The sequence below is a fragment of the Dermacentor albipictus genome, chromosome 1 (assembly GCF_038994185.2).
Source record: "Dermacentor albipictus isolate Rhodes 1998 colony chromosome 1, USDA_Dalb.pri_finalv2, whole genome shotgun sequence".
NCBI classification, from domain to species: domain Eukaryota; kingdom Metazoa; phylum Arthropoda; class Arachnida; order Ixodida; family Ixodidae; genus Dermacentor; species Dermacentor albipictus.
The window spans coordinates 320,662,255-320,688,910 of record NC_091821.1 but is presented as its reverse complement, the minus strand read 5'-3'; the positions used below and the strand labels follow the sequence as shown (position 1 = coordinate 320,688,910).

The 26,656-nt window shown below is 48.0% G+C and overlaps 2 protein-coding genes across 3 annotated transcripts in view; both read left to right on the top strand.

Annotated features, from left to right (window-relative positions):
* Positions 1-911: 911 nt before the first annotated feature.
* LOC135919365 (uncharacterized) lies at positions 912-5,520 on the top strand. The gene is made up of 2 exons (XM_065453130.1): positions 912-1,181; positions 3,421-5,520. Exons 1-2 carry the CDS (start codon positions 925-927, stop codon positions 5,063-5,065), a joined length of 1,902 nt encoding a protein of 633 aa, XP_065309202.1. The 5' UTR covers positions 912-924; the 3' UTR covers positions 5,066-5,520.
* A 9,157-nt stretch (positions 5,521-14,677) lies between these two features.
* Positions 14,678-26,656, top strand: part of LOC135903762 (motile sperm domain-containing protein 2-like) — a 66,999-nt gene continuing 55,020 nt past the window's right edge. Inside the window, exon 1 of one of the 2 annotated variants that reach the window (XM_070531602.1) lies at positions 14,678-15,192. In XM_070531602.1, the coding sequence (XP_070387703.1) occupies positions 15,075-15,192 (118 nt within the window). In that variant the 5' untranslated portion in view covers positions 14,678-15,074. The remainder of the gene's footprint in view (positions 15,193-26,656) is intronic. The other variant, XM_070531603.1, reaches the window with a different exon arrangement.

Here is a 26,656-nt window from a genome sequence, read left to right as displayed (position 1 = left end):
TCTGTTTTCGCTTTTCTTCGCTTGGTCATACATTGTAGGTGAGTAAAGATGTAATATGCTTGAATTGAAACATTTTATGAAGAATTTACTTTGAGAACGTGTTATTTGTGTAGCCATATCCACGTTTTAGACGAAGCCTCTTACAACACCAGCCAATACGAGCCTCGCAGACACATATACCGTCATTCCCATGATGGCACGGTGCCCCCTTAAGAAACTTCCATAGACGGTGGCGCCAGATTTCCCTCTAGGTGTTATAGTGACCACCCCATGGGTGTTGGCACTGTAAGTGAGTGAGTGAAGAAACTTTTATCGTAGGTCCGACGAGGACGCGAACTCGTCGCGCACCCGGCTAGTCCCACGTCGGGATCGGCAGGTCTAGCCTACCGGCCCGGTCGCGGGCACGCCGGACAGCCAGGATTTGCTTTTCTAGAGCGGGGCTACGCAGAAGCGAGTCCCACTCCTCCTGGCACTGTAGGCTTTGAGCTCAGAAATGATCGCTATGCCGATATGAATTTTCTGCATAAACCCATTAATGCATTCGTTTTCGCCTGTATGTTGTTTGCGTCTTTTTTCTTTTTGCCCTTCATCTTTATTTACCGTTTATTTGACTAATTTCTAGTACTTTATGACGCTGTTGTTTACTCTCTTATTCCTTGTGTATTTCAAACCGCGATATATATATATATATATATATATATATATATATATATATATATATATATATATATATATATATATATATGTAGAGAGAGAGAGACAGAGAGAGAGAGAGAGCGATCAACTCTGCTATTGAAACAGGTCGATAGTCTGACTTCCCTAACACGCATTATTACCGTAGTGGGGGGTGCGTTCCATAGTGGAGGATCATCGTGATCGTGATCATGATCGTGACGACCATCATTGTCCTCGTCGTCATCAGCCATGCCGGGAGGAAAGCAGTCGACGAGCCCGTCTCGCAGCCAGCAGGGATTCGCGCTTTGCGCCTACGGCACGTCCGTGGTGCTGGGCACGGCGTTGCTGCTGCGATTTCTGGCGCCCAATTTCCCGTTGCTGGTCCAGCGAGCACCCGCGGACGCCTCCGCCGTCGTGGGGGGCCCCGACTACTGCTGCCCCGAGCTACAGCGGGAGCTGGCAGCCACGGTCAACGAAAGCGTCGATCCCTGCGACGACTTCGTTCGGTACGATGGGGCGCGCCTGCAATCGCGGCACAGCCGGAGCAACGAAAAGTATTCGTCAGGAGGGGCACTTCTGTTGGGCGAATTAATTGGTGAGACGTTGCTGTTCGAAGAGGAGAAAATTAAGGCAGTACTTCATGAGGAACATCGCCCTGTTCGAGGCAGAAAACAATGTACTTTGCACAGCATGTCGATGAAACCACGTAGAAAACCAACTCGTTGAGGTTATGTTAGGAGCACAAGGACTCGTAGCAGCAAGGAATTGTAGGAGTATTTCTTGTTGGGTTAATTGGCGAAACATAGCTATTGGAAGAGGGCGCTCGCCTTGTCTGTCTTTCTCTGTGTACGCGTGTCATTTCGCGCTCCTCTTCTGAAAGCTACTCTATAGGGTATCTGTGCGGTCTCGCCAGAAAGTGTCACAATAGCCCAGAGCACTTGCGACTGTTAATGTCACTTTTCATAGATGTTTGATTAAAACCCAACCTATTTATTTGTTAAAGTAGTCAATAGACAGAATAATTGTCGGTCGTTCACATGCAACGCAGGACGCAATCTTCTTGCCGATGATGCCGATGCGCATGTGGCCGGACTGGTTTCGGGAATTCGCGTACAGGAGGCCGAGCCACCTCGCTGGCTGGCATCAGCCGGACGAATGAGAGGGGCAAAAAGAAGAAGGAGTAGCACTGCAATACTTCTGAAGTTTCGTAGCAACAGTTTTAGTGACAGCAGAGTGCACTGGTGTGAGCTCACGTATCGCGACACGTGATTCCGCATATGAATTTGCATCAGCGACGTTTTCTTGCTATGCCCACGTTGCCGCCAATATGCTCGGGTCTGTCACCACGTACACGGGATAAAGTTCCACGCTAAATTTACTGTAGGAAACACTGGAGCTGTCGTTGTTCAGCTACTACGAATGATAGGAAGCACGTGGGTTTGCCTAGCCTTCGTTCTTCGGGCTTCAGACGTTCTTTTGGCTTCTTTTGTTACTCTTTATATGCATTGATAAGCCTCAATTTCAATGTATAGTCATATTTTTTAAACGGATGAAGGCAATAACACTACGCATGTGGTTAATCGATGGGAATTGTGGTGCTTATAACGCAACAGTTTGTTAAATGTGATTAATTTCCAAATCGACAAAGTCGTTCAAAGGCAGAAGGACGAAGTTTAGGCAAATTTATGTACTATACCATCATTCTCGTGCCACGGGAACGATATTGCTTGCAGTTCCCGTAGAAACTAGTGCCAGATTTCACTCTAGTCATTTATGTAGGAAGCTCTATGGCCTGGCGGGATGGTTGGCACTCACCTAAAATGTCTTCTGCATGTAAAAAAGAGTCACAAATGTTTTAACTGATACGTTGTTTCGTTATCATTGTTCTTATGCGGCAAAACGTATTCCTATTATCAACTCTGGTAACGACTTGGTATGGGCGAGTTGGTTCGTCTTGAAGGCGTATTGTAAGCAGCGTGATGGAACGAGGATAGAATACATGCACAACGTGACTAGCGCTCCCAAGAACTGCTGTTGTAACGCCGTTGTTTGTAGAAAGGTAGAATAACGAGGAAAATGTTCCCGCCACTCGGGACTGACTGACGAGATTCGACAGCCCAAGCAAATTAGCCAATGACAGATCATTGCGGATAATACTTATTATGGGGTTATTTACGTGCACGCATACTCGGCACACAAGTGTTATTGCACTCTGCCCCCATGCGAATGCTCCTGCCGCGGATGGCAATGGAATTGGGGACCGAACGCCATAGTGACTTAGTAGCATGTAACGCGCGTTATTTTTAAGCGAGAGGGACCTGTTCAGACTACAATGTATATGAAAGCAGTTCATCAACGTAGCGATATATCGAGGCGCTTGAGGGTCGACTGGCTGATCACCATGAGTAACTGAGTGTAGCGAGCGCTCACAGCTCGCAACCTATTGCGTTCAAGTGACCAATACGCCTGTATCGCACAGCCAGCCGCAAGCGGTTGCATTGCAGCGCCTTTTAGCATTCTTCAGTTACTTTTCATAGCAGCGTAAAAGAAGTGCACCAGCCACTAAATATTTTTGCATTCCACATTTTGATTGACGCGATATGAAATATCAGTCAGTTGAAAGCGATGACTTCTTACAGCATGCAAAAGAACTTGCGAAGTAGCCAATCACCACGATACATTGCTGTTATGGTGTCGTCAAGGCAACTAATTTCGTAAAATGAAGTTACTGTTGGGTCAACGCAGGTATGCCTGCGGGGACATACGGCAGAGAATACGGCGACGAGATTACGAGAAAAGCTGGTTTCACGGCAAGCTCTGGCTTCCCGCGCTCACGGGTGCGGCCCAGGACGACGCCAGTGTCCTACTGCGGCAGCTGTACCTTAGCTGCGCACGCAACGACTTCGGCTCTAAGCACGCGTTCGCTGATGCCGGCGCGGCTCTCCTCGAAGCCCTGAATTTGAGGAGCACCGACGCTCTGAGCATACCGGCGCTCATCGTCAAGATCACCGCCTCGTTTCGCATCGATTTTTTCGTCCGCGTGCGCATCGTGCAAGCGCGCAGTGCTTCCAGCTGCAACATCCACGTGTTCAAGAAGGCCGCTCGCGGCATCGACAGGCAGGCCTTCGAGTACCAAGGAGACACTGCTAGGGTCTTCGAGCTGAGGGACAGTCCCTTGAACTTGACGTCGATACACCTGGACGTCTTGGACGTGATGCGAGACGCACCGAACGACTGGAACCAACTCGTGACAGCCCTCAAAGCGGACGACGGCACAGACGAGCCGGTCAATGCGAGCTCACAAGTCGGTGGCCAGATACTGTGGCGGGCGGCTCTGGCACTGTATGGCCTGTGGCAGCCGCGCATGCAGATCTCGATCGAGGAGGCTCTGCTCCTGCAGCAGCTCATGCAGCTGTTCATGGTCCGGTGGAAGGACGTGTCGGTCATTTACATATTCCACCTGAGCACCTGGAGCCTGGTGTCGTACGCGATGGGCGACCGCTACACCCTAGCGTTCCCAGGACAGTGGCAGGACTCGTGCAGCCGCGAGCTGCGGCAGTACCACTACCTGTGGGCGGCGGCCGCGGCCTACCAGAAGACGTCCGGCACCTCGGACCTCGTCGTAGCTTCGTTTGTCAACGCGATTCTCGGCGAGGTACAGACGGAAAGCGCACAGCTCTTCCCGGACGTCTCCCTCTCCGTCGAGCGGGCGCTCAACTTCGTCATCCCTGCCGAACTTTTCCCAGCGGACTGGAGCGTCCCGAACGCCACTGACTCTTACTGGGCGAACAGGCTCATGATACGCGAATGGTTGACAGGAGTAATTCTTACCTCGGAGAGCGCGGACCCGCGTTTGCTTGAGAAGATCTCCGCTGGGAAGCCAGCTTCAACAACTTTCTTTGTGGATCCCACGATGTACGCGAGCATTCGAGACGACGTCGGAGACAAATTTATCGTGAACGACGCACTATTCGGAGTCGACCTGGCCACATGGGTGTGGGAGTTTGTGCTCAACAACATAACAAGCCGAAGGAGCGCGAAGGCCGCGGAGTTCCTCAGGTGCCTCGATAACACAATTAAGCCTCGGCGCCTGCGTGAAGTAGCCCTCTTTCTGGCTGTCCGGTCGATACGGAAGATCCGCAGCGCAGTCAATTGGGACGAGCTATCTTTAAGTATCGGCAGCTTGAAGCCTTTCTCGAACAGCAAGCTTTTCTACGTTGCGTTCTTCAACCAGGGGTTGTGCAAGAAAGCACTCCGCGGCCTCGAAATAGAGACGAACGTACGCGGCTATGCGGACGTACTGAGGTATGCAGCATATTTTCAAGATACCTTCAAGTGTCTGCCCACCGGCGTTAATTCGAAATACTGCTTCGCTGGCGAACATTCATAGCCCAGCCTGAGGCCCCTTTTCTGTGTCCACCGCTTTAATTTGGTGGTTAGGGTTGGACATTAATTCTCTCAAACTTTATGGCGCGTCTTCTTTCTGCTTTGATTATAATGACTTATTCCTGCTTTTCAAACTCGAAGTGCGATACCGGACCAGCCGGTGAGCTGTAGGGGCAGTGCAGCAATATCTTATCGCCATGGAGAAGAGTGCACCATGCTGTTGAGGAGTCTTGTACGATGCATTTGTGATCGCAGTCATGCCAACCCAGTGAACACAATGTTGAGTTCCCACGTTACACAATTACTGTACTATAAAATTATAGCATAGCATCTGCATTAATATTCCGGGTCCTTGTTGGGTTGAGTAAATTGTAAATCTACATTATTAACGAACAATCGCTGTATGATGAATTGATGAGTTGTGGGCGATGCGGTAAGCTGCGCGTGCAGAGAGCTTGATTTCCCTATAGTGAAGACTGCTAAACTTTATTGAGCAATGCTGCTTTCGTAAATGAATCGTCATTTTGACATTTGTGTGACGTCGATGCGCCGTTGAAGGGCAAATTTATGCTACACTTGCGGTCATTGCTGCAAGTGGGTACTCTCGTTGTGCGCAATTGTATCTTCAACTTCTTCAGATTCGTATAACTACTGATACGAATGAGTTTCTTTCTCTCGTTTATTCGTTGGTCTCGCGGCTTCCCGCCTTGAGGAATTCTTGAAATATTGTCGCCATCGATTAATGCGTTTTCGTCCGTCCCCAAGTAACTGTTTGCTGCGTTCTTGACTAAATGACTATCGCCGCTTCACATTACGTCGCTTAACCCCCCCTTCCCCCCCCCCCTCCCTATCACGGGAGAAAAACAAAACTTCTCGAGGAGCGCTTGGGTTACACTTGATAGCTCCTGATGGCTCGCTTGGATCGTCGCTGTTTCGGTGATCTGAAGGTTAGGTTAGATTAAGCTGGGTCGTGTTCGGCGACGTGGTGATGGCCGCTGATAACGAGGGAAAGGCGCCAATAAGGAGCACCTATTACCCGGACCCAGGGTTGGGAAATTAACCCACCGCGATGACTCAGTGACTACGGAGTTGTGCTGCTGAGCGCATGGACGTGACTCCCGGCCAGAGCAGCCGCATTCCGATGGAGGAGGAATGCGGCGGAGGAAAACCCCTGTGTATCGTGCTTTTGTAGCACGGTAAAAGGACCCCATACAGTCAGAATTAAGGCGAAAGGCTTAAATGCCTCATCAGACGGTGGCCTTTAAAACGCAAAGTGCTGTACAGGAAGTCATGCGAGCGCTCGGGCCACTGCTTGCGCGTTCGTCATCGTCGTCTTCCACAACTGGCTCCCATGCTACTCATCATGCCAGCGTTCCCATGCTGCCCCTTGCGCTTGTGCCACTACTCTCGGGCTCGTCGTCTTCTTTTTCCAGAGCTGGCTCCGATGCCGCTCACCACGCCAAGAAGGCCAAAATTAATTAAGATAGAGTTAACTCAGGCACTCGAACTCACGACCTTTGGTGTTATTTAGGGCGAATTTAAACAAGGCACAGTTAAGGTAGCGTCAATTAAGGCACTCGAACCCACGACATTTGGTGTTAAGAAACAAGTAATCAGAAGTAACAACGCATTTGAATGAGAATGTCAAGTAATTTAATGAATGTCTCTTGAGCACTTTCACCCTCGTTGGCGTATGCTAAAGCGTAGAGTTTCTCACTATATTACCTAGAGAGAAATCTGGCGCTGCTCTGCTGTGGTATGCATGGGAATGCCGGTATATTGTGACTTCGGATTGGCATCGTTCTCGGAGAGCTAGGCCAGCACCGTTCCGTCTGTCACAATGACTAATTTTCAACTAAAACAGCACATAAAAAGCTGTTTTAGCTTATTATTACACAAAAACATGTTTTGTTTAACAGTGAGAAGTTCTTATTGCATGTACAATTATACGATACGTAAGAAGTGTCAGGGGGCCGCTAGAGTTGGAGGACAGACTACATTATTCGCGCTCGCTTTGAAACAGTTTGCCGTCTGTTCTTGCTTTTCTTCGGTTGGTCATGCATTGCAGGTGAGTAAAGATGTAATATGTGTGAATGGAAACATTTTATGAAGATTTTACTTTAAGAACGCGTTATTTGTGTAGACGTATCCACGTTTTAGACGAAGCCTTTTACAACATCAGCCAACACAAGCCTCGCAGACACATATACCGTGGGTGGTGGGTGGTAACAACTTTATTGAGACTCTGTTCAGTTATGATCTGGAAGGCCCGAGTCCTAGAATGGCCCCTCACGGGGAGCGACCCTTTCGGCCCAGGCAACGGGGCTTTTCGTGGTTTTTCATCCGGCGTTCTGAGCAACTCCTCCCACGTCAGTTGTGAGGGAGCTGGCAGAAGTGACCTGGGAGGGGGTAAGCCTTCCCATGACGGCACGGCGCCCCTTAAGAAACTCCCATAGACGGTGGCGCCAGATTTCCTTCTAGGTGATATGGTGAGAAACTCTATGTGCTAAAGTAATTCACATTTTTTCCTGAGCCCTCCACTACGGCGTACTTCATAACACACTGTGCAGTCTCGAGATGTTAAACACCACAAGTACTACTACTACTACTACTACTACTACTACTACTACTACTACTACTACTACTACTACTACTACTACTACTACTACTACTACTACTACTACTACTACTACTAGTAATAGCTATAAGACGGCCCTCCACTACGGCATTTCTCTGCGCACCTTTGGGATGTGACATCCGCCAATTAAAAAAAAAGAAATGAATCGTCTGTGGTATACAGAAATATTAGGCTACTACTACTACTACTACTACTACTACTACTACTACTACTACTACTACTACTACTACTACTACTACTACTACTACTAATAATAACAATAATAATACTAAAGCCCTCCACTGCGACAGTTCCCTGCGCACCTTTGGGATGTGACATCCCCATATTATTAAAAAAGAAATTAGTCGTCTGCATTTTACAGAAATATTAGAATGCTACTACTACTGCTGCTGCTGCTGCTACTACTACTACTACTACTAATACTACTACTACTACTGCTACTACTATTACTACTACTACTATTACTACTACTACTACTACTACTACTACTACTGCTGCTGCTGCTGCTGCTACTACTACTACTACTACTACTACTACTACTACTACTACTACTACTACTACTACTACTACTACTACTACTACATCTTCTTCTTCTTCTTGGTATAATATGTATAGAGGATATCTCATTATTTAGGCATGTTTTGTAATTATGAAATTGTTATTATCAACTTAGCCTGCAGGTGCCATATAACATTGTATTTTATGCCATTGCCATATGAGTTTTTGCGGTTGCGATATGGCTCATGCGCATGGTATTGTACATATATAAAGTATGCCCAAAGATAAACCATTAGTTGGAAGTTGAGCACCTGTGTAAGTCGTTCCCTCGTAGTGTCTCCTTCAAATTTTCGCGCTAAAGAGCTGCAACCTCTCCAAGTGTTAGATTGTGCATGAGCCTAAAGAAAAGATCGCCATGCGTCTGCGGCTTTTATTTGAGCGTCTAGTTGGGAACGGATGTGCAAAGACATATTTTGGGCTGCATACGATGGCGGACTAATGATGACGAATTCTTTCGTGCTGAAATTGATGTTGGGATTGTGTTTGTTGAGTGATTAGGAGTATGAATTATTTCGTAGGTTTGTGAAAAAGACGTCGGACGCAGTCCTCAGGCTTACTATTTGTTTTTCTTTTTGGGGAGGGCTGCCTTACGGCATATAAGAGAAATGGAAAAATAATTATAAATACTAATGCAACCTTGCATCGTGTAGGACGCCCACCAAGGTGCTGCCACTTCAGCCATCTTGACTCCGCATGCAGAAGACAGCCCGCCGATCACTGCCGAGGCCAGAGCTGGGGCAAGGGTTCCTGGATATCTGGTGTGCCTGGGCAAGTTCACAGCAGGTGGTACACATCTACGCGTGGTGTCAGGGTTGTTTACTATTTCCTCATGTACTTCAACACCGTGCACTGCCTCAAGTTTCCTTCGATAAACGATTTTGTCATTTAGTTATTGACAAGTGCGCAATTTCATCTTAATAAATTGTAGTAGGTAAAAGGAAAATATTTTCTACGGGTCTCTATTTAGCCATTTGTTTCCGGTACCACTGTACAAGATAATGTATACGCGGAAGGCCCGGGACAAAATGCTCTCAATTGAATGTAAAAACTACGGCTGCCACTTGCGTCTGACACTGGAGTTTTCTCTGTTGAAGTGAACATTAGTGTTTCTGGTCAAGACCTAGCTTCAACAAAAACGAGTAAAGGTATTCCGATGTTCCAACTTTGTTCTTTGTCGAAGGCCAGAGACAGTAGAACATGTGTTAGTAGTTTGTTGAGACACTGTGTCCTACTGGGACGTTCTGAAAAGAACATTGAAGAACTACCACCAAAGCTTACGTTTTCTACCTGTTAAACCTGACGCATTTCAATTTGACCAGATTATAGTACTGCTCAACCTTCGCAGCAGTTGTCGAAGTAGGGTGGTTACGCGGAACTATACAGATGCGCGATTGGGTTGTAGTTCTTTCGTGGAAAATGTGTGTACATTGTGGGAAATTCTGAAAGACTGAAGCTGTGATGTGGTACATTAGACGAGTTTCCTGTCGTGATGGTTAGTAAAGCACCATGGTCTGTCAAGCGGCAAGACAGCCGCGAGCATGTGTAAGTCTCCCTGTGTTGTGGATGTTCGCTAAGCCTGACACTAAGAAAGAAAACAACTGATACAACGCACCCTTACAATGGCGACAGCGAGAACAGCAGTACAACGGTTAACACGTCGAGCATCCAGGATCGATTCGTCGGTGAATGAAAATGGGTATTTTTCTTTATCGTGTCTTTGCGCATGTTCTCCGTATCTACGTATGCCCGTACATGTATGCATCGTAAATAGAGTGTTTTAGCATTACGTTTTTGACGGTCCGCTCCGCTCTCGCGTACCCGCTCACAGTCAGCGGAGCGGCGGACGAAGAATAAGTTTCAGCGGAGCGCCCGGCTGCGTCCGAAAGGCATGTGCTCGCCTGACCCGCCACCTTGCCGCAGAAGGTAAAACCGCTATGAACATAATATTCAAGTTGTCAGAATTGCCGCAATAAAATAATATATTTGGAATTGCTCAAATGTCTGAAGCCATTTCACGCAATACATTGCATTTTCATTTCTTATATATATATATATATATATATATATATATATATATATATATATATATATATATATATATATATATATATATATATATATATAATCCTTACATTAACAAAGCCGTTACGCTGTGTTGTAGCCAATTAAGACAAGGTTTTTTGCTCTTTCAGTACACCTAAAACGTGGTCCGCATAAACAAACGTGCACACATGGCATGGTTCTGAAACAGGTTCATGGCCTAAACCTCCTGAATAGAAGAAGATCTTCGTGTCTCCTAAAGTGTACTCTACGTTTGCACTTTACAAATCCCGATTCAAACGACCTCGCTGACGGGCCAGCAGCACTGGGGGCAGCCATTTTGCTTCGCTAGACCCGCTTGACACGCTCGCCGCGCTCCGCTGAGAAAGGTTTCTAGCGGAGAGGGGGCTCCCGTCCGCTCGCCCGCTCACTGCTGAACGGGTCGCGCATGCGCACTTGCGCTTCCGCTAGCCCGCTGAGTGGAGCGGACCGTCAAAAACGCTCTGCTAAAGCAGCCTAATGTTAATATTATATAGCATGCGCGAAAAACGGACACGGGAGAAAGAAGAACGACGACACCAGCGCTGTCTTTCAACTGCTGCGCTCGTGTCGTCCGTTCTTTTCTGATCCGGTTTTTGCGCTGCACGGACAAATTCCAATTTGCACAGTTCACCATTCTTGTTGTAATCTAGCGATAGGCTGAGCATTGCGGCGCACCACTCCAAGTCAGGGAAGAGCTCTAACACTCACTGTCATAAAGATGCAGAAAACAACGAACGCAAGCAGGGAACTAAAACAAGAGGCACGCGTGTTTGGCTTATCAAACAATGAGGTAGTTTTAAAGCGAAGCTTTCTTTGACTCTTCCCCCCCCCTCCTCACACACACACACTTTTCATCTGCTCGCTGCGGGCTGCTTCTTGCTGTCTTGCACAATTGGCCGGTCTTGGGCATAGTGCAAACCAGTACCGGATATATTGCAAATAAAGGTGGTCGGTTTGGCAGGTGGTCTACTTAAACAGACATCGCAATGCCTTCGTCATTGCGTCGTCCTCAATCTATCGTCCTCATTGCATCGTCATGTTTTCATCACTATGACATTGTCGTCATCCCGCCACCTTCATTTCAAAGTCGTCCTTTTTTTGTTGGTATCATGCTGTCATTTTTTGTCATAATCTTCCCGTTGTCGCTATGCCGTCACCATGCACTCACCGTCATGCCGTCATGGCCGTGCCACTATACTGTCGTGCTGCACTGGGCGTTCCATCGTTCTCATTCCGTCTTCGTCCTACAATCGTCATTCCTTCGTCATCATGCGCTAGGTCCGCACGTTGGGGCACCGCGAGTGTGCGTGGAGTAGAATGTTTCCCAGTGAATATATGTGTCCGACTTGTTCATGCGCTTTGTACTTGAAAATGGTGGCTAAAGAATAGCAGCGTTCTTCGAAAACACCAACGAAACCATCGCCCAAACACTGTACAGCGGTGCATAGGACCCAAGTATTTGTCAAACTTTGTTTTTTCTTGTGATCTTTAACCATATTATTATGGTGTAACATGACAGGCTCCTCGTCCGGATGTAGGTTAACCGCTCCAGCTGCCTTTCAGGTATACCTTCTTTTGTGTCTGTCTAACAAAAGATCAACAGACTTGCGTGATGCCTCTGGCTTTACACTCATTTACTTTGACAGAGGCACGTTCTCGTACCGGACACCACCATGTATACATGTAGAACATTATGAGTTGGTCGTATCTTCCCAAGAACGTCTTCATTGCAATGCACAAGAGGTCGTCCTATTCAGCTACGTAATTGTCTGCTGTGGCCCTGAAATACAGGCGCACACGCCGTCAGGCTGATGAGTATGCGTGGTGCACAAAGCGCCACACAAATTGCCGAGTGCCAAAGGTGCGTGGTAAGGGTTTTCTTTATGAAGGATAGTATCAGCCTTGATTTTATTTTTCGCTGCCTCTCGCAAGGAAATTTCTACTGCGCTTGTGGACGCATTATCCCGATTTTACTTTCATTGTGTATGCTACACGGAATTACATTACCACGGTGTCCTTAGGTATGTCTGTCGGATGATAATTTCATCAGAGTTGAAAGCTTTATACATAGAGTTACATTCGGCAACTCTTCTTGTTAAAATATGGTTGGTGAAAGGGGTCTGTTTTCTGCAGTGGTCGACAAAACTGCTGTTCTTGACCGCGTACTGATACTATTGATCGCTGTTTTGTGGACCACAGGGATGTTTATTTTTCTTAGATATTCTCCAAACAACGCTTATGAAAAATGTAAATGTTACTCCACATGCAAATTGTTTTCAAACTTTCAGAAAGCCCTCTGACCCACCATACGACGTGTTTATGTTAGTTCGCCTGCGTAGTCTCCGGCGCGAACGGCCAAAAATACACCGCCGTAGTCATAGACGCAGACTGAAAAATCAGAACCACATGCAGTGTATACACCAAACACTCGGAAATAGCGGAGGAAGTAGCGATTGCGCTGGCCCTCACAGAACGAGAATGCGAAGTCGTACTAAGTGACTCGCAAACGGCAGCAAAGAATTACGCCAAAGGTCGAATTTCCAAGGAAGCACTGTCCATTCTGGCCGAAGCGGGCAGATCCAAAACCGCGAGCTCGAGGATCATATGGTTCCCCGCGCACGTCACCACGGAAGGCGACGCGCTCCCGAACATAAACGAGACGGCGCACCGGATGGCGCGAGACATGACCCGCCGCGCCGAACAGGGAAACGCCTCTCGCACGATAGCGAACGCTTCTCGAGCAGAACGGGACAGGCTCACCAGATACAACGACATAACCAGTGCACATTTGAACGCCAGAAGGATATACCCACCGCCGAGTCCCAAATTGAACAGGAGGCAGGCCGTCGCCTGGCGACAACTCCAGACAAACACGTTCCCTAATCCATTCCGTCTCAAACGTATCTTCCCAGATAAGCATCAGGACGACACGTGCAAATTGTGCCAGGAAGGACCAGCAACACTCAAACACATGCTGTGGGAGTGCAATGTAGTTATAGGAGGGATGGCAGTTACTCCGGAGACCCTGTCGTCGAGGTGGGCCGCCGCTCTGCGCAGCTCAGACTTCGCAATCCAGACGTGGGCAGTCCAGAAAGCCCGTGAGGTGGCGTTGAGGCAGGGCCTTGGCGTTCCCCCGTGGGATACCTGAGCCCGGGTCGCGTTAAACCTTGCCGGACGTACAAGAAAGTTGTATCCATCCATCCCTGTTATATCTGACTTGCAATACATTTCCATGAAACTCAAGTGAAAAGCAGTAGCCGGGACCATCTGTTGGTGCCAACTTCTGCTTATTTATTCACGTCAATAATAATAATAATAAAAATTCGATGGGGGCGAAATACGAAAACACCCGTGTACTTTGATTTAGGAGCACTTTAAAGAACTCCAGGTGGTTGAAACTTCCGGGGTCCTCCACTATGGCGTGCCTCATAATCAGAAAAATGGTTTTGGCGCGTAAAACCCCCTAATTTAATTTAAAAAGAAGAAAAAGGAATTCCATGATGGTGATAACGGAACGAGACCGGCAGACGTAATACAGTTTGGAGCTGCCGTCATAGCAGAAGAATATACATGAAGTGGTGGCTAAACCACATTCACAAAAGCGCGTTAGCATGCGGCTCCCTGACGACCTTGGTATTTAGGTGATAAAAGCATCGGGAACAAGGAAAGTGAAATGGAACAAAGAAATTGCCAAAAGAGGACGGTGTATATACATGTGTGGTTGGTGAGGACAATTTTCACCGCGCAAGGCCTCGAGTAAACTGGTGTTATTTGCAGAGCAATTACATCAGCCCGCGCTGCCAACTTGCGCCGAGCAATTTGAATACTAGCAAAGCTGAGCCACAAGGATTTCTCGCTGGCTTTATAAAACAAAAAGAAGTAAAACAGACAGCTCGTCTGTATAAGGCTGAAGTCACTTCTCCTCAGCGTGCGGTGATGGTTTCCTGCCCAGAACAATGGGTAAAAATAAAGAGAGACGATGAAGATTGCGATGTGCGTACTGCCCGGTACTCGTACGTGTAGGTGCACATGCTTGAAGTTGCTGCGGGAGAGCTCGCCAGACAAACCTAACGCGCGTGGAAGCGTTGCTGACAGACAGCGCTCTCTGCCTACGCATTGCGAATATTGTGACGAGTTGAGCTTGCGGTTGACGGACAAGGCGGAACATGCTTCTCAAGGCTACGCGTGCCGAGAAGTGAAATCACGATAGACAGTGCGCAGGAAAGGGAGAGGGCGCTTCTGCCACTTCTGCTATTCTGCTGCCGGGAGACGAGCGCCTAGAAGGAGAGGAGGAACAAGGGCACGTGACTACGTAATTGGGAGAAGGGTAAGGAAGGAAGGAAAAAGAAATCTGGCCGAAAACTGGTTCTGGCGGCCTCACCTCGAGGAAGCGGCCCCGGTAGCGCCGCCCCACACGAACGGCGAGCATGAAACTCGGCCGTCCTGACAGTCTCAGAACGCCGCTACTCGCCCATCTCTAGCAGACGACGCCTTCTGAGCACTGGGTGTCGTCGTCTGCTCAGAGCATTCTCTTGGCTTGTGGCGTAGCTTTGTCATCAAGGCGTCCCTCGTGGTTTGTGTGACAAACAACGAACAAAGAAGGGCCTCGTTTCAACTACGGGGAGGGTGTGCGCAGCGGCTTCAAAAGGTGGACTCCGGGTGAAACGTCGTCGACCCGCACGTCAGCGTTGCGCCGCGCACAACGCGGTGAGCGACGCGCGGTGAGTGATCGGTGATGGTGCAGATAAAGGAAAAAAACGGAGACACCTTCGGCGAGAAGGAGTTCGTCGTCATGAAGGATAACATCGAGGAGTTACGCAGGAGGATCTTCGAAGAGGCCGAGAGGGACCCAGGTCAGTGTAGGCATGTCAGCCAGTGCCTTCGGGAAAAATTGTTCCTGTCAACGCCTGTCCTTCAAACGCGCGTGGCAGGAAGGAAGGAAAGTTTGTCTCACACAGTGGCGAAAACGAGAGCCGTTACTTCACGGCTTCTTACGCTCTCTTGAGGCGCTTGAGCGTAACTTTCAGAAGGAATCAAGCGATGAGTTGCAACATTACAATAAGTGTCAGGAACGGACGCTTCAGCTGCATATCTGCGCTTTTTACTTCAAGTTGAGGTTTCCCTTCTTTGAACGTGTCGTTGTTTATTGTGCAAAGCTCAAGCTTATTTTCATAGTGACGATTGCCGCGAAAAAAATACATCTTGTTGTACTCGGAAAGCCGTATACTAGACTATTGGCATGTGCTGCTCGTGTTACCGTATACTCAGTGTAGCGGCAAAAGATTGCGCCAATCTCAGTAGTAGAGCAGTCGGCCAAATAGGAGGAATGTATAAAGATTTCTTGCAGTCTGATGTATGACTTATTTCTGGACACGATGACGATGCCGGTAATGACGTATTAAAACTTTCTGAACGAGTATTTATTCGTGAAGCTGTGCGCGTGAAAACCGCCCGTTCCGTGAACCGCCTGGAAAACGCGGTCGGTACAGATTTCGTTGGACAAATTGTTTGGCGTTGTCGTGACGAGGGTATCGCAAGTCGATTCGAAATATGGGTTTGTGGGTTTGTTAAGCCTGCCTTATCAAGTGCACTTCGATCTGGGATTTCACACGAGCAGATTGTCAAGGAGCAAGCGAGACGCCACTTCGGCACGAACATCTCGCGACGCCGTCTGCTCTGTCGCGCTACAACGCGGGCGCGCAACCGGGAAGGCACGGCGGGACTCGCTAATGTGCTGCCGCGGAGGCACAAACAACAAAGCTCGTCATTGCTTCCTCAATTGCAGCGGGCGCACCTCGCTCCGCGCTGGTCCAGAACGTATGTGGGTCAGCGAACGGCATCGCATGCTTCTGGCGTGCCTGTTTGTTGTGGGCGCCGTTGGCCGCCGGGGTCGTTTATTTTCGGTAGAAAGGAAAATGCTCGGCGCCGCTGCTGCGATTTCAGCCGGTTGCCGGCGTTAGCTTTGTTGCCGGTCGTTTTGCCCAGAGAAGCAGCGTGCGACCTCGATACGCGCTGCCCGGTCGTTCGCTTTTTTTTTTTTTTGATAGTTGAGCTTCCTCGGGGCAGAGAGCTTCCGCGAATTGTCGCAAACCAAAACCGCTGCCTTGAGAAGCACGACTTGCTCTGACTGATAAGCTGTACATAAGGTGCAGGGATTATCTTCCCTCTTTGCGGCAACCGGTCCTGAAAACTTCTGCTGCTTTAGGCATGGAAAGTGTTTCAGTAGGACCACAGGGTGACCGTAGTCGCAGAAGAAGCGAGAAAAGAGCGACAAAACAGTATAGTGAATTTCGCCCCACATTTTGTTCTTTCCCTCGGAGGCGCTGACATTCAAGGCAACTTGATAGTGACTTCGGCTCTTACGCCACAGACAAAACTCCCGGCAAACTTTCATTTCGTTTAGCGTGTGGCGTTTCGCTGTGCGATTTGACAAAGTCCGAACTATGGGAAGATGTTCGTCGTTCGTAGTTGTTTTTCACTGGACGTAAGCATACCTTCATCGTTGTTTGACGCAGTTGCTATTTATGTACAGGTTAAAAACAGGACGTGCTTCACCATTGTGCGACTGTTCTCGCATGCTCAGACAAAAAAGAAAACTCAAGTCTGCGCAGCCGTCTTCATTATCTGAACTTTGACGCAGCTTCCTTTCCGAGTCCCAAAGGTTCCAGCCGTGTATTCTTTAGAGAAGGCACGGGGCCATCTTTTCCAAACACGTATTCCGTTTCTGATTTTCTTCTCCTTTCATCATTGTGTGAGACCTTAAAAATATAAAGAAATGAAGCAGTACTTCTGCTCAGACCCCGATCCTCAGGTCCAAACTACTTAGCGTGATGAGCAGATCGTCAGGGGCTGCGGGACTCCTGACCATAGCGCACTCCCTAAACATTCTATGAATAAAGTTTTACGGAACCGGAACCTTGGCCTGTTTTTATTAAGTTAAGCACGAAGGTAACGCATTGCTAGAAGTGCACCGGGAAGTACCAGTGAAATGTACCGAAGGTTAAAAAGGAAAAGGAAAAGAAACTGACTATGCATGCAGCCAAAAATTGAGTGATGCGGTTAGAACTTGAGCGACCGCGCCGAGACAGCGATGAATTCGTATTTTCGTGGGCGTGTATACGTCGTGACTTAATGATGATTCTCTTGACATGCCTGCATGAACAGCAAAAGTGCATAATTGTCATTAAAGGCGCTCGGTTCCAATAATTAGGATGCGTTTTCCCCCGACAGCTGCGAAATTGTGCCTTTAGTGCACTCCTGGAGGTGGAGGCGCGCGCAGTTGGTTTGTGCAGGCTTCCAAAGCCAATGTTATCTATCTTAGGTATCAGGGAAGGACGGATATTGCCGGCGGAAATAAAAGCGGACGTTCGCACGAAGGGGACAAGCATTGCTTACGACTGGTAGGTAGACAGACCTATACACAGGGTCTCCCAACTATCATGCACCAAGATTTAAAAGTGTGCAAATGCCACGTAGCTGGACAGAACCAAGGTAATGTTTCGCTGAGTAGTCCATAAATATGATCGCTTTGGCGCAAACAAGGAAGGGAACAAGGGGAGCGTTTGCCGTCGTTTGGAGATACTCAGATTAGTTTTTGCATTCCAACTAATTACATAATTAGTCTTAATTATTTAATCAACTTATCAAATATTATTAGATGAAAAGTGTAAAGGAGAAAGTTGTAGAGCAGCGTTAGAAACTCCCGGTGCAGCTTTCTGTTGCTCAAGACGTGCTACATAAGAGTGTTTTTCCGAGCTTTAAGGAAGCCCGCGAATACACACAAAGTGCCTCCAGCGGATGTCGCTTGTGCGCAACGGTATAAGCTGGACATGCCACTTGCCATCATTTCTGCTTATTTAGTAGACGGACGAGGAGAGAAGGGGAAGCGAGGTGCCTGATTTTTTTTGCTAGTGACAAGCATGCGAGGCATTAAGACCATCAAGCTAGAGAAAGCCTAGGGGGAATTAACCGTTCTATGTAATTGATATGTTATATTAATTAGGAAATGCGAAATGAAAGTGGAATAAAAGAGAACGTGCCGCAGGTGGGAGCCAAATCCACGTCTTCAGCATATTACGCGTGACGTGCATTAAGCTACCGCGGTGGTCGTCCAACCGTCAACTTTGTGGAGTATTTGTGTAGAGAGAGAGAGAGAGATTGGGTTGGAAAGGGAGAGAGAGAGGCTATTTGTTTGTTTGCAAGGTTAGGTATGAGAGCGTTAACCGGCGCCCCTGACGGCCATGATGGCGAACAATCCTTCCTTTGTTTATTTGTTGCGGAAGGAAGCGCAGGAAGGCAGGGAGAGTGTAGGAAAATGCCGCGGCACCTACGGGAAGTGGTAGGCGACACAGCTGCAGTATTGGGCAACGGCGCACACGCCAGTCTCGGTAATTAGCTTCGCTGTACGGGATGAGGTCGAGATAGCTTCGCACGATGTGCACTTTGATGTAAACGAGAGCGCATAGTTGTGCGAGTGGACTCACGGTCAGCGCACCGACCAAAGCAAATGGCGGAACGAGAAATGCCCACTGGACGCTAATGCTGCAGAGTTAACGTGTCGTCGCGTCGCAAGAGAGATGCTTCACGCAAACAGGCAGACGCACTGGTAAAACTATTGGCTTAGAATTTTTTTTTTCGTGGTGCTTTCATTTTGAAGCAAGTCGAAATAGAAACGCAGGACAAAACGTCACAGCGTCAAGATGTGAAAACTAAGAGCAAGGTAGATTTCACTCACCCATTCATATATCCAACCCTCGAGAACGGTGCGTGCAGATGAATAGATTTTTGTTTTTTTTGCGATAGCGACGGCTTTAACGTAAACCCTTCTCAACGAATGAGTGCGATAACGCGAAGGTTATGAATGCCCTATTTTAGCCCAAACAGAACATGTACAGAAGAATAAAAAAAAACAAAGAAAAAGACAGGGTAAGAAAGGACACTTGTAAAGTGACTAGTGATACTTAAAAAGATTGGTTGAGAATTTGACGAATCTTACGCATATGAGAGAATCAGTGTTAGGTGAAGCCCTCTTTGCTTACGCAAATGTCAAAGTCGATGTTATACAACGTAATGTTAATAATGCTAATGTTCGTGCAAATTGACGCAAATTCAATATAATGTTAATGCAGATTTGACTTTAGTGACGTACGTATTTACTCGATTCTAAGCACCCCCTTTTTTTCATGATCGCGATGCCCAAAGTGAGGGCGGTGCTTAGATTCGAAAAATCTGGAATGACCCCCCCCCCCCCCCTCCCTCCCCCTTTTCGCTGCGACATCACGACGAGACGGGTGCGAGAAATAACATTTTATTTTGCAAACATTCAAAAGAGAAATCGGTGCAGACAGTGAGCCCACCGCATGTGTCGGGTGCTTAGTCACTATCACTGCCACTCACGAGTCCGCGCGGCTCTGCAGTCCGGCTGTGCGGCAAGATCGCGCCGCGGACGCCGTTCCACCTCGGGACTCCGACGGCTCCGGCTCCATGACAGAGCGAGCAAGCGCGCTTGGCGGTCTTGGCTACGCGCTCTTCTTAACAAATAGGGGGGTGCTTAGATTCGCATGCAAACTTTTTTTCCAAATTCTTTCGCGAAAGTAGAGGGGGGTGCTTAGAATCGCGAAAATACGGTAAATGTAAATCAGTGTTTACGGACATATAACGCAAGAACGCAAATGTTTCAATGTAGGTGCGGCTTCCGTCTCAATGCGACACACATGCGCGTAAACTTGTTAGATACAACGCAAGTTAGCGTAGGTATGTGGCTGTGCACATTACTATACCACCATTCGCAAGACAGTTTAATCACCTTACACATCGCCACAACTGTCAGGGATAGTAAAAGCCGACGCGAATTTAACCAGCACCATTTCATACGGTCGCATGGGCGTCGTGTTACGACTGGAACTCACGCTTCGCATGTTCTCGAGTCTTTTTTTCGTGTTCCCGGTGTTGCCGCTTTAGACTTGACTCAATGGTGAGTAGCGGAGCGCGTATCAAGAAACAGAAACGGTGAACGCGTCGATCCCTCTGGCGAAAATGTGGCCGATTGCACAACCAGTTCTCGACGAGGGGAGTGATGAGTGGAGGTTGGGACACCGTACGAGACACATTCCGAACACGTTTTCCAGTTTTCTTTTTAGTTAAAGTTCCAGTTAAAGGGTGAAGACTAACATAACTGTTGTTTTGGCTGTTCCAGTAGCCAGGGGTCACTGGCCCGCGTGCGCGTTCAACGAAGCGCTGGGAGAGGAAGTCTTTGACTTGCGTTTGCGTTGCTGGCGGACTGACGTAAGAGGCGGCGAACCCGACGTCCTTGATCGGCACGCTTTACTCGTGCAATGCACCCTCTGCGAGGACGTGCTCGGTTTCCGTGTCGGGCGGTAGCGATATCGTCACTGGGCCTACTGCGAGAAATGTATGGATTATTCCAATTTATAATGAAGAGTGCTCCCATTCCGGATCTCTTTTTCCCTTCTTTGTCGCCGACTTCATCAGTCGTTGCCACTGGTTGTCCTGGGCCGCACACAACACTGGTAGTGACGTAGTGTGTGGTGTGTTTTTCCGGTAGTGGGTAGTATGGGAGTAGATAGTGGGTATCTTGCTCGTGTCTACTCAGCAAGAGAGATAGCTACCAGCACCAACAAAGTAAGATAAAGAGGAAGCCAAAACCTTCATCTAAAGAGTAAGAAAGTCTGAACATTCAGTGGAACACGAGCAAGTACCTTTCACGACAATGCGAGCTGACGTTAGCAAGTTTCCGCTGTAGAGTTCCCTGTGTAAAATTTTACCTTCATGGATCTGGTTCATCCGTAACTAACCTCTGCTCTTTTTGTAGTGAACCAGAAACTATTGACCATTTCTTCCTTTTTTTGTCGCCGCTTCTCATATTCCGCGCTTCTCAATGTTCCTCATATTTCAAACTAGTAAACTAGGTTTGGCACTTACAACACCAAACATTTTGTCTTTTGGTGCCTGTCGATTAGGCACAAGCCATGGTTCGATGATTAGTGCTCTGCACAAGTTCATTGAAGCATCCGGAAGGCTACGCTGCTAGGGTACCGACTGTGGGACGTTTTATTTTATTATTATTTTTTCTTTAGCTTTTCAGTTTAATTTTATATTTCCTTATTTAGTTGATGTATAGGTGCTCTCAAATTATGTGTCAGTTAATTGCCAAATGATTCGTTCTAAATGTTCGCCTTTAACCCTTTTGGTATGTTAATTGTTGGGTGTACGTTTCAATCTATCCAGTGTGGCCAGTCCCCCTCGTTGGTATGAGCCATGCTTTGAGGGAAGAACAACAACTTGTAATAATTGCATGGTACTAGACACCACGGTTGCCGCACGCGAAGCATATACATTCCACAGAACAATGAGAGCGGCTTTGTATGAGTGAACATGCATCGAGGAATACTGCTGGCACCCCCGCGAATTCTGACCAGACATGTGGTCGCTTTTCTTGCTGCTTTGTCATCGTACGGAACGGGGAACATAAACGAGGTCGTGGGTTCTTCCATTTCGAATGTCCCGTAAAATAAAATGAATCTTTCCGCTAGAACCCGCTAACTATTTTATATGCAGCTGCTACAAAATCTCCCAAGAAAATTTCATATACAACGCGCGCTAATAAATTGATAGAAGCAGAGACGAACCCCCGAATAATAAAAAAAAAGCGACGAAAACGCTGGTTTCAGTGCAGAGCAACGCGGCTACTTACGGGAAAAAAATAGAGAGAGAGAAAGAGGAGCGAGCGTTGCGTTAGGAATGGGGAACGTAGCGCGGTGCCCTTTTAGTATCACCAGGAACGCATTTATTGCAAGCAGGTGGTATGTGCTCGACGACCTCGCATTTCTTGCATTTCGAGGGCAGAAGCATTTCTCAGGGACCAAGTTTCCCCTGGCAGCGCTAAACCGTCGCGGTTAAACTACCGCTACGTTTGGGGTAACGCGGCAGTTCGTGCAAAAGCGTCGTTAGTATTGAGTTTCGCAAAGACGACGGCTTTTGTGCTTTGAGTTTTTTCGGCCTGACGGTTGATATTCAGCCTCTGCCATTCGCCTTAACGCCCGATTTCACGTGGGAGCCGCGTCGTGGCGGGAGAAGCAACAAGCTCGCTCGTTGAGAGTGCTGTTAGATATGGAGCTGTTTCCTGCGATTACTTCGAGTTCCCCAAACCACTTCGAGTCGCAGCACAGCTAATTGAGGAATGCCGAAGCAGGAAAGCACATTCCAGAGGAGCGGCCGAGCAAACAAGTGTAAGGCAACAAGTTCACGTGCCAACAAGTTCGTGCGCCGCCGGGATTAGCAGGTGGGCCTCGGACAATGGAGCATGAGCAGCCCTCCCCTTCTCCTCGTTAGAAGTGTATTGCCAGTCTGCGAGGCAAGACCGCAGAGAGCCGCCAGGTGTGACACCGCGACACGGGCGCCTACCATTGGCTGAAAGTGGCGTCATCGGAGCGGACTCTCCCATTGGTCAAACATGACGTGACTTACAGTGCTCGAAGGGTTTATAAGAAGCCTTCCAGAGAGACCTGAGCATTCTGGGGCATTCCCTGATTCACCTCTCTCGAACTTCTTGCCGCGGGCCGCAGCGTCCGAGTTGCTGCTGGCCCGTAATGACTGTACGACTGTTAATTGACGCTCACCTCTCTGTATAAAATGTAGAATAAATCCTCCCAAGTTTGGGTTTCCATCCCGAAGTCCCCTCCTTCAACCCCTACAGTGCATCCTGCAGAGAGAACATTCGGCCCTGCTCTTTCGATCGTGGCGTTGGCGAGCAGTGGCTGGGAAATGCCTATACGGCACTAAGCGTTGGAGGCCCTGTTTATGTGGCGCGGAAATTTGCGTGTCCCGTATCGTTCGCATGGAAGGGATGCGGTGCCGAAATTAATTGCAGCAATGGCGCGCACGTCCCGCACTGGTCCAATTATTTTCGGATGAAAACGTTTGCTTCGCATTTCGTACGTGCTGTGGGAGACAAAACTGACGACAAAGGCTCCACGAGTGCTGGTTAAAACGTTCTTTCGCTTATTCTTTCGGGCGCATGTGGTCCAGTTCTACTACGGAGGGAAGGAGAAACAAAGCCGGTGTACTGTTCTTTCATACGCGAAGGAGTGCCCTGTGTTTCTCAGTGCTCGGTAACTACGTTTATTCTAGGGCCTTCATATACAGCGGTGTGCAGGAACAGGAATTAAGGGACAATGTGTGTGTCATTTATTGAAGTTCGTCGAGGGTGACATCAGGAGAGCCGCTATTTCCAGTATAATTACGTATTTGCACTGATGTTCTCGATGTGAAGTTTGGTGTAAGCGGCTTTTAAACCATTTACAAGTGCAGAAAGGATACTGCGAGATCATATCCCCTACAAGGACCCGTACGTAGAAAAAAATCTGCGTTTCACAGTGGACGAGAGCCATACGTTGCTGTGGCAAAGAGGCTGCACGATGCCCAGTCCGCGCATCTTATTACGCAGATACGAGAACGTAGGCTGCCGCTTTCATGTTGTGTCGGAGCTGACTTACATTACAGATATGATCTACTTGTATGTTGTAGGTGCTGACAGCTTTGTCAGGCTTTGTGTCTTTAGTATCCATATCCCTTCAGTCGAATACCATGAAAAATTCAACTTTTTCATTAGAAAATTCAGTTCGTGGCAGAGCGCCCACAGCCGGGGCAGGTCGCTAACAGCGCCGATGTTGCTGATCAGAAATTGCTGATACAGTGGCCTCGAGGAGTTTCCGGCCACGTGCCGAGAGGTGCTTGGTCACAACAGGAAGGAACGAAGGAAGTATCCACAATCCCACGGGTGGCTGGACAGGTCCCAGGCGGTCGACCTGAGACGGTTGCAGACGGGAACTTTCACCAACCTCTACCACCTGCCCCGCCTGTGGCCCGCGCTGCACCCGTCGGCCGGGAGCCCGTGGTGCGAGCGATGGGCCGATATGGCCCATGTGCTTTGGGAATGCCAATGCCATGAGGAAGAAGGACCAGGAGGAAGGCGGAAGACAACAGCAGGACCGGTCCTCTGAAGCGGGGCGCCTCGCTGAGAGATGGCAAGCCGCCCTCCTCAGCGAGGCACCCGAAGACCCGGAGTGAGCCGTCCAGCGGGCCAGGGCCATTGCCGAAGATCTCGGAAGATTTTCTTCGGGCGATGGACCCCTGGCAGTCTAGACCCGGGCACCAACAGCAATAACCGTTGGTGAAATAAAGTTTATTCCTATCCTATCCTGGCCTCGTTGTCTGGAAGGTAGCGAGGTCATCACCCGCAGGGACGTCTGCGGTTGAACGATTTGGAAGAAACAGTGCGACATTGAGAGATGCATACGCATGGAACTTTGATCATCGCGACTCTCAACTATATCGTAGCGTGCTTCACTTCGTCCCTAACATATTTAATGTACGTATTGCGGCTTTCGCTTGTCTCTAAGAACGTCGCCCTCCGCTGCATTTCAGACTTATCTGCTCTTCCTAGAAGGCTCTGATTTATTCTGAAATTAAAGTGAGTGCCTTGGCCATATCTATACTTCTCTGTCTGCGACGACAGATTTCATTATTCTAATAACAAAGAATCCACCATGTAAACATGTGCCAGTTGCACGCAAAGTATACATTGACTCCTCCCCGACCCACCATGGTTGCTCAGTGGCTATGGTGTTCGGCTGCTGAGCACGAAGTCGCGGGATGGAATCCCGGCCACGGCAGCCGCATTTCGATGGGGGCGAAATGCGAAAACACCCGTGTACTTAGATTTAGGTGCATGTTAAAGAACCCCAGGTGGTGTAAATACCCGGAGTCCTCCACTACGGCGTGCCTCATAATAAGAAAGTGGTTTTGGCACGTAAAACCACATAATTTTATTTTAAGGACACTTCCCCGCTGAAATAGCAAAACCATGCCCAATAAGTGACGCAACAGTGGTGGAATATTGACACGTGCACTTTTATCGTTTTGGGTTACCGCTTCTCGCTAAGAAACGTTATCGCTCAGTGCGGGTCGCGCCCGCATGTATCAGAAGTTTCTCGAATGTTACCGATGGTTCTATCTGCTGTCTGTTGTCACCGAAGCTTGTGTAATCTGCTTGCATGCGTGATGTGAATTGCGCAGAACATCCTGGAAGACACGCGGGCATCAGCGATTACTCTGGAACCTTCGATGACTCATGTATAAAAGCCGACGTGCGTGACCGGTAGATAAGATTTCGACGATCGTCAACCGTGTTCGCCGCAATCGCTGTGCTTTGAGTGTAATTTGCTTTTGTGGGCACAAGTTCGTGTAGCAAGAGTTAGTTTCGTCATTCACAGATTAGCCGCTGCATTATTCACCGTCGCTACTGCGTGACAATGTTTAAAACAAGGATAGGAAAAGACGCAGCTACACTGCAGTCATCACGACGTTGTTCAGGCGCAAATAATTTCAAAGAAGGCTGAACAATCGTGTGGACAGCTGTTAGGGTTTGATGCGAACTCATTACGGATTATCTAGAAAATGAATGGTGCGTAGATCGGATGAGTTACTGGAATATCTAAAAGATGACACTGAATAACTATGTAACTTCAATACAACTTTACAGAAGCACACATACACACAAAAAGAACTATACATGGCTCAAACGACCATCGCGCACTAGGTATACACATACGGTTACATTAAGCTATGGTTATTAGCAACAATGCGATATGAATAATGCTTGAAACAGGGTTACACTGTAAAAAAAAAAAATATGCAGTTGTTTCTACTCTACATTTCCCAGCAGCATCGGCGGCCGACAATCTCCCGCAAATTGTACAGGCGATGACAACTTCATTCCACAGCACTTCAATAAGGCGCCGTCATATTTAAAGTAATTTCTTGTAAAAAACAGAGCCGTCTGTAAATTTATTCCGGGGCAACGCAGTAACGGGCTCATACTTACAGCAACTGCTCGTAAGATGTACTGGCTTCTGTAATTTCATATCGTGACGCCACAATTGTCATATTTACAGCAATTCTAGCAGTTTTTCTGAATATGCTAGAGCTGTCCTTTCAGATAAAAACGAACCTTCTATATATACTATTCGTTGTTATTACAATATTCAGTTTGCTGTAAAAGTGTCGGTTATTACCCTTTCTGCAGTGTCTTCCTGCTTTACCAGGTACTCGTTACTTGACAGCACACTACCTATACGTTGCCTCTGAAGCAAGAAAAACTAAAAAAAGCACTCTGAAAAAGTGACTGGCAATAAAACCAAAGCTATAGGCGAAGCCGATACGAAAGTACATGAGCCCTTATATGAAGAGTATAGAATGGCCCCGCACCTCAAAAAAGAAGGTGGGAAGCAGCCTAAA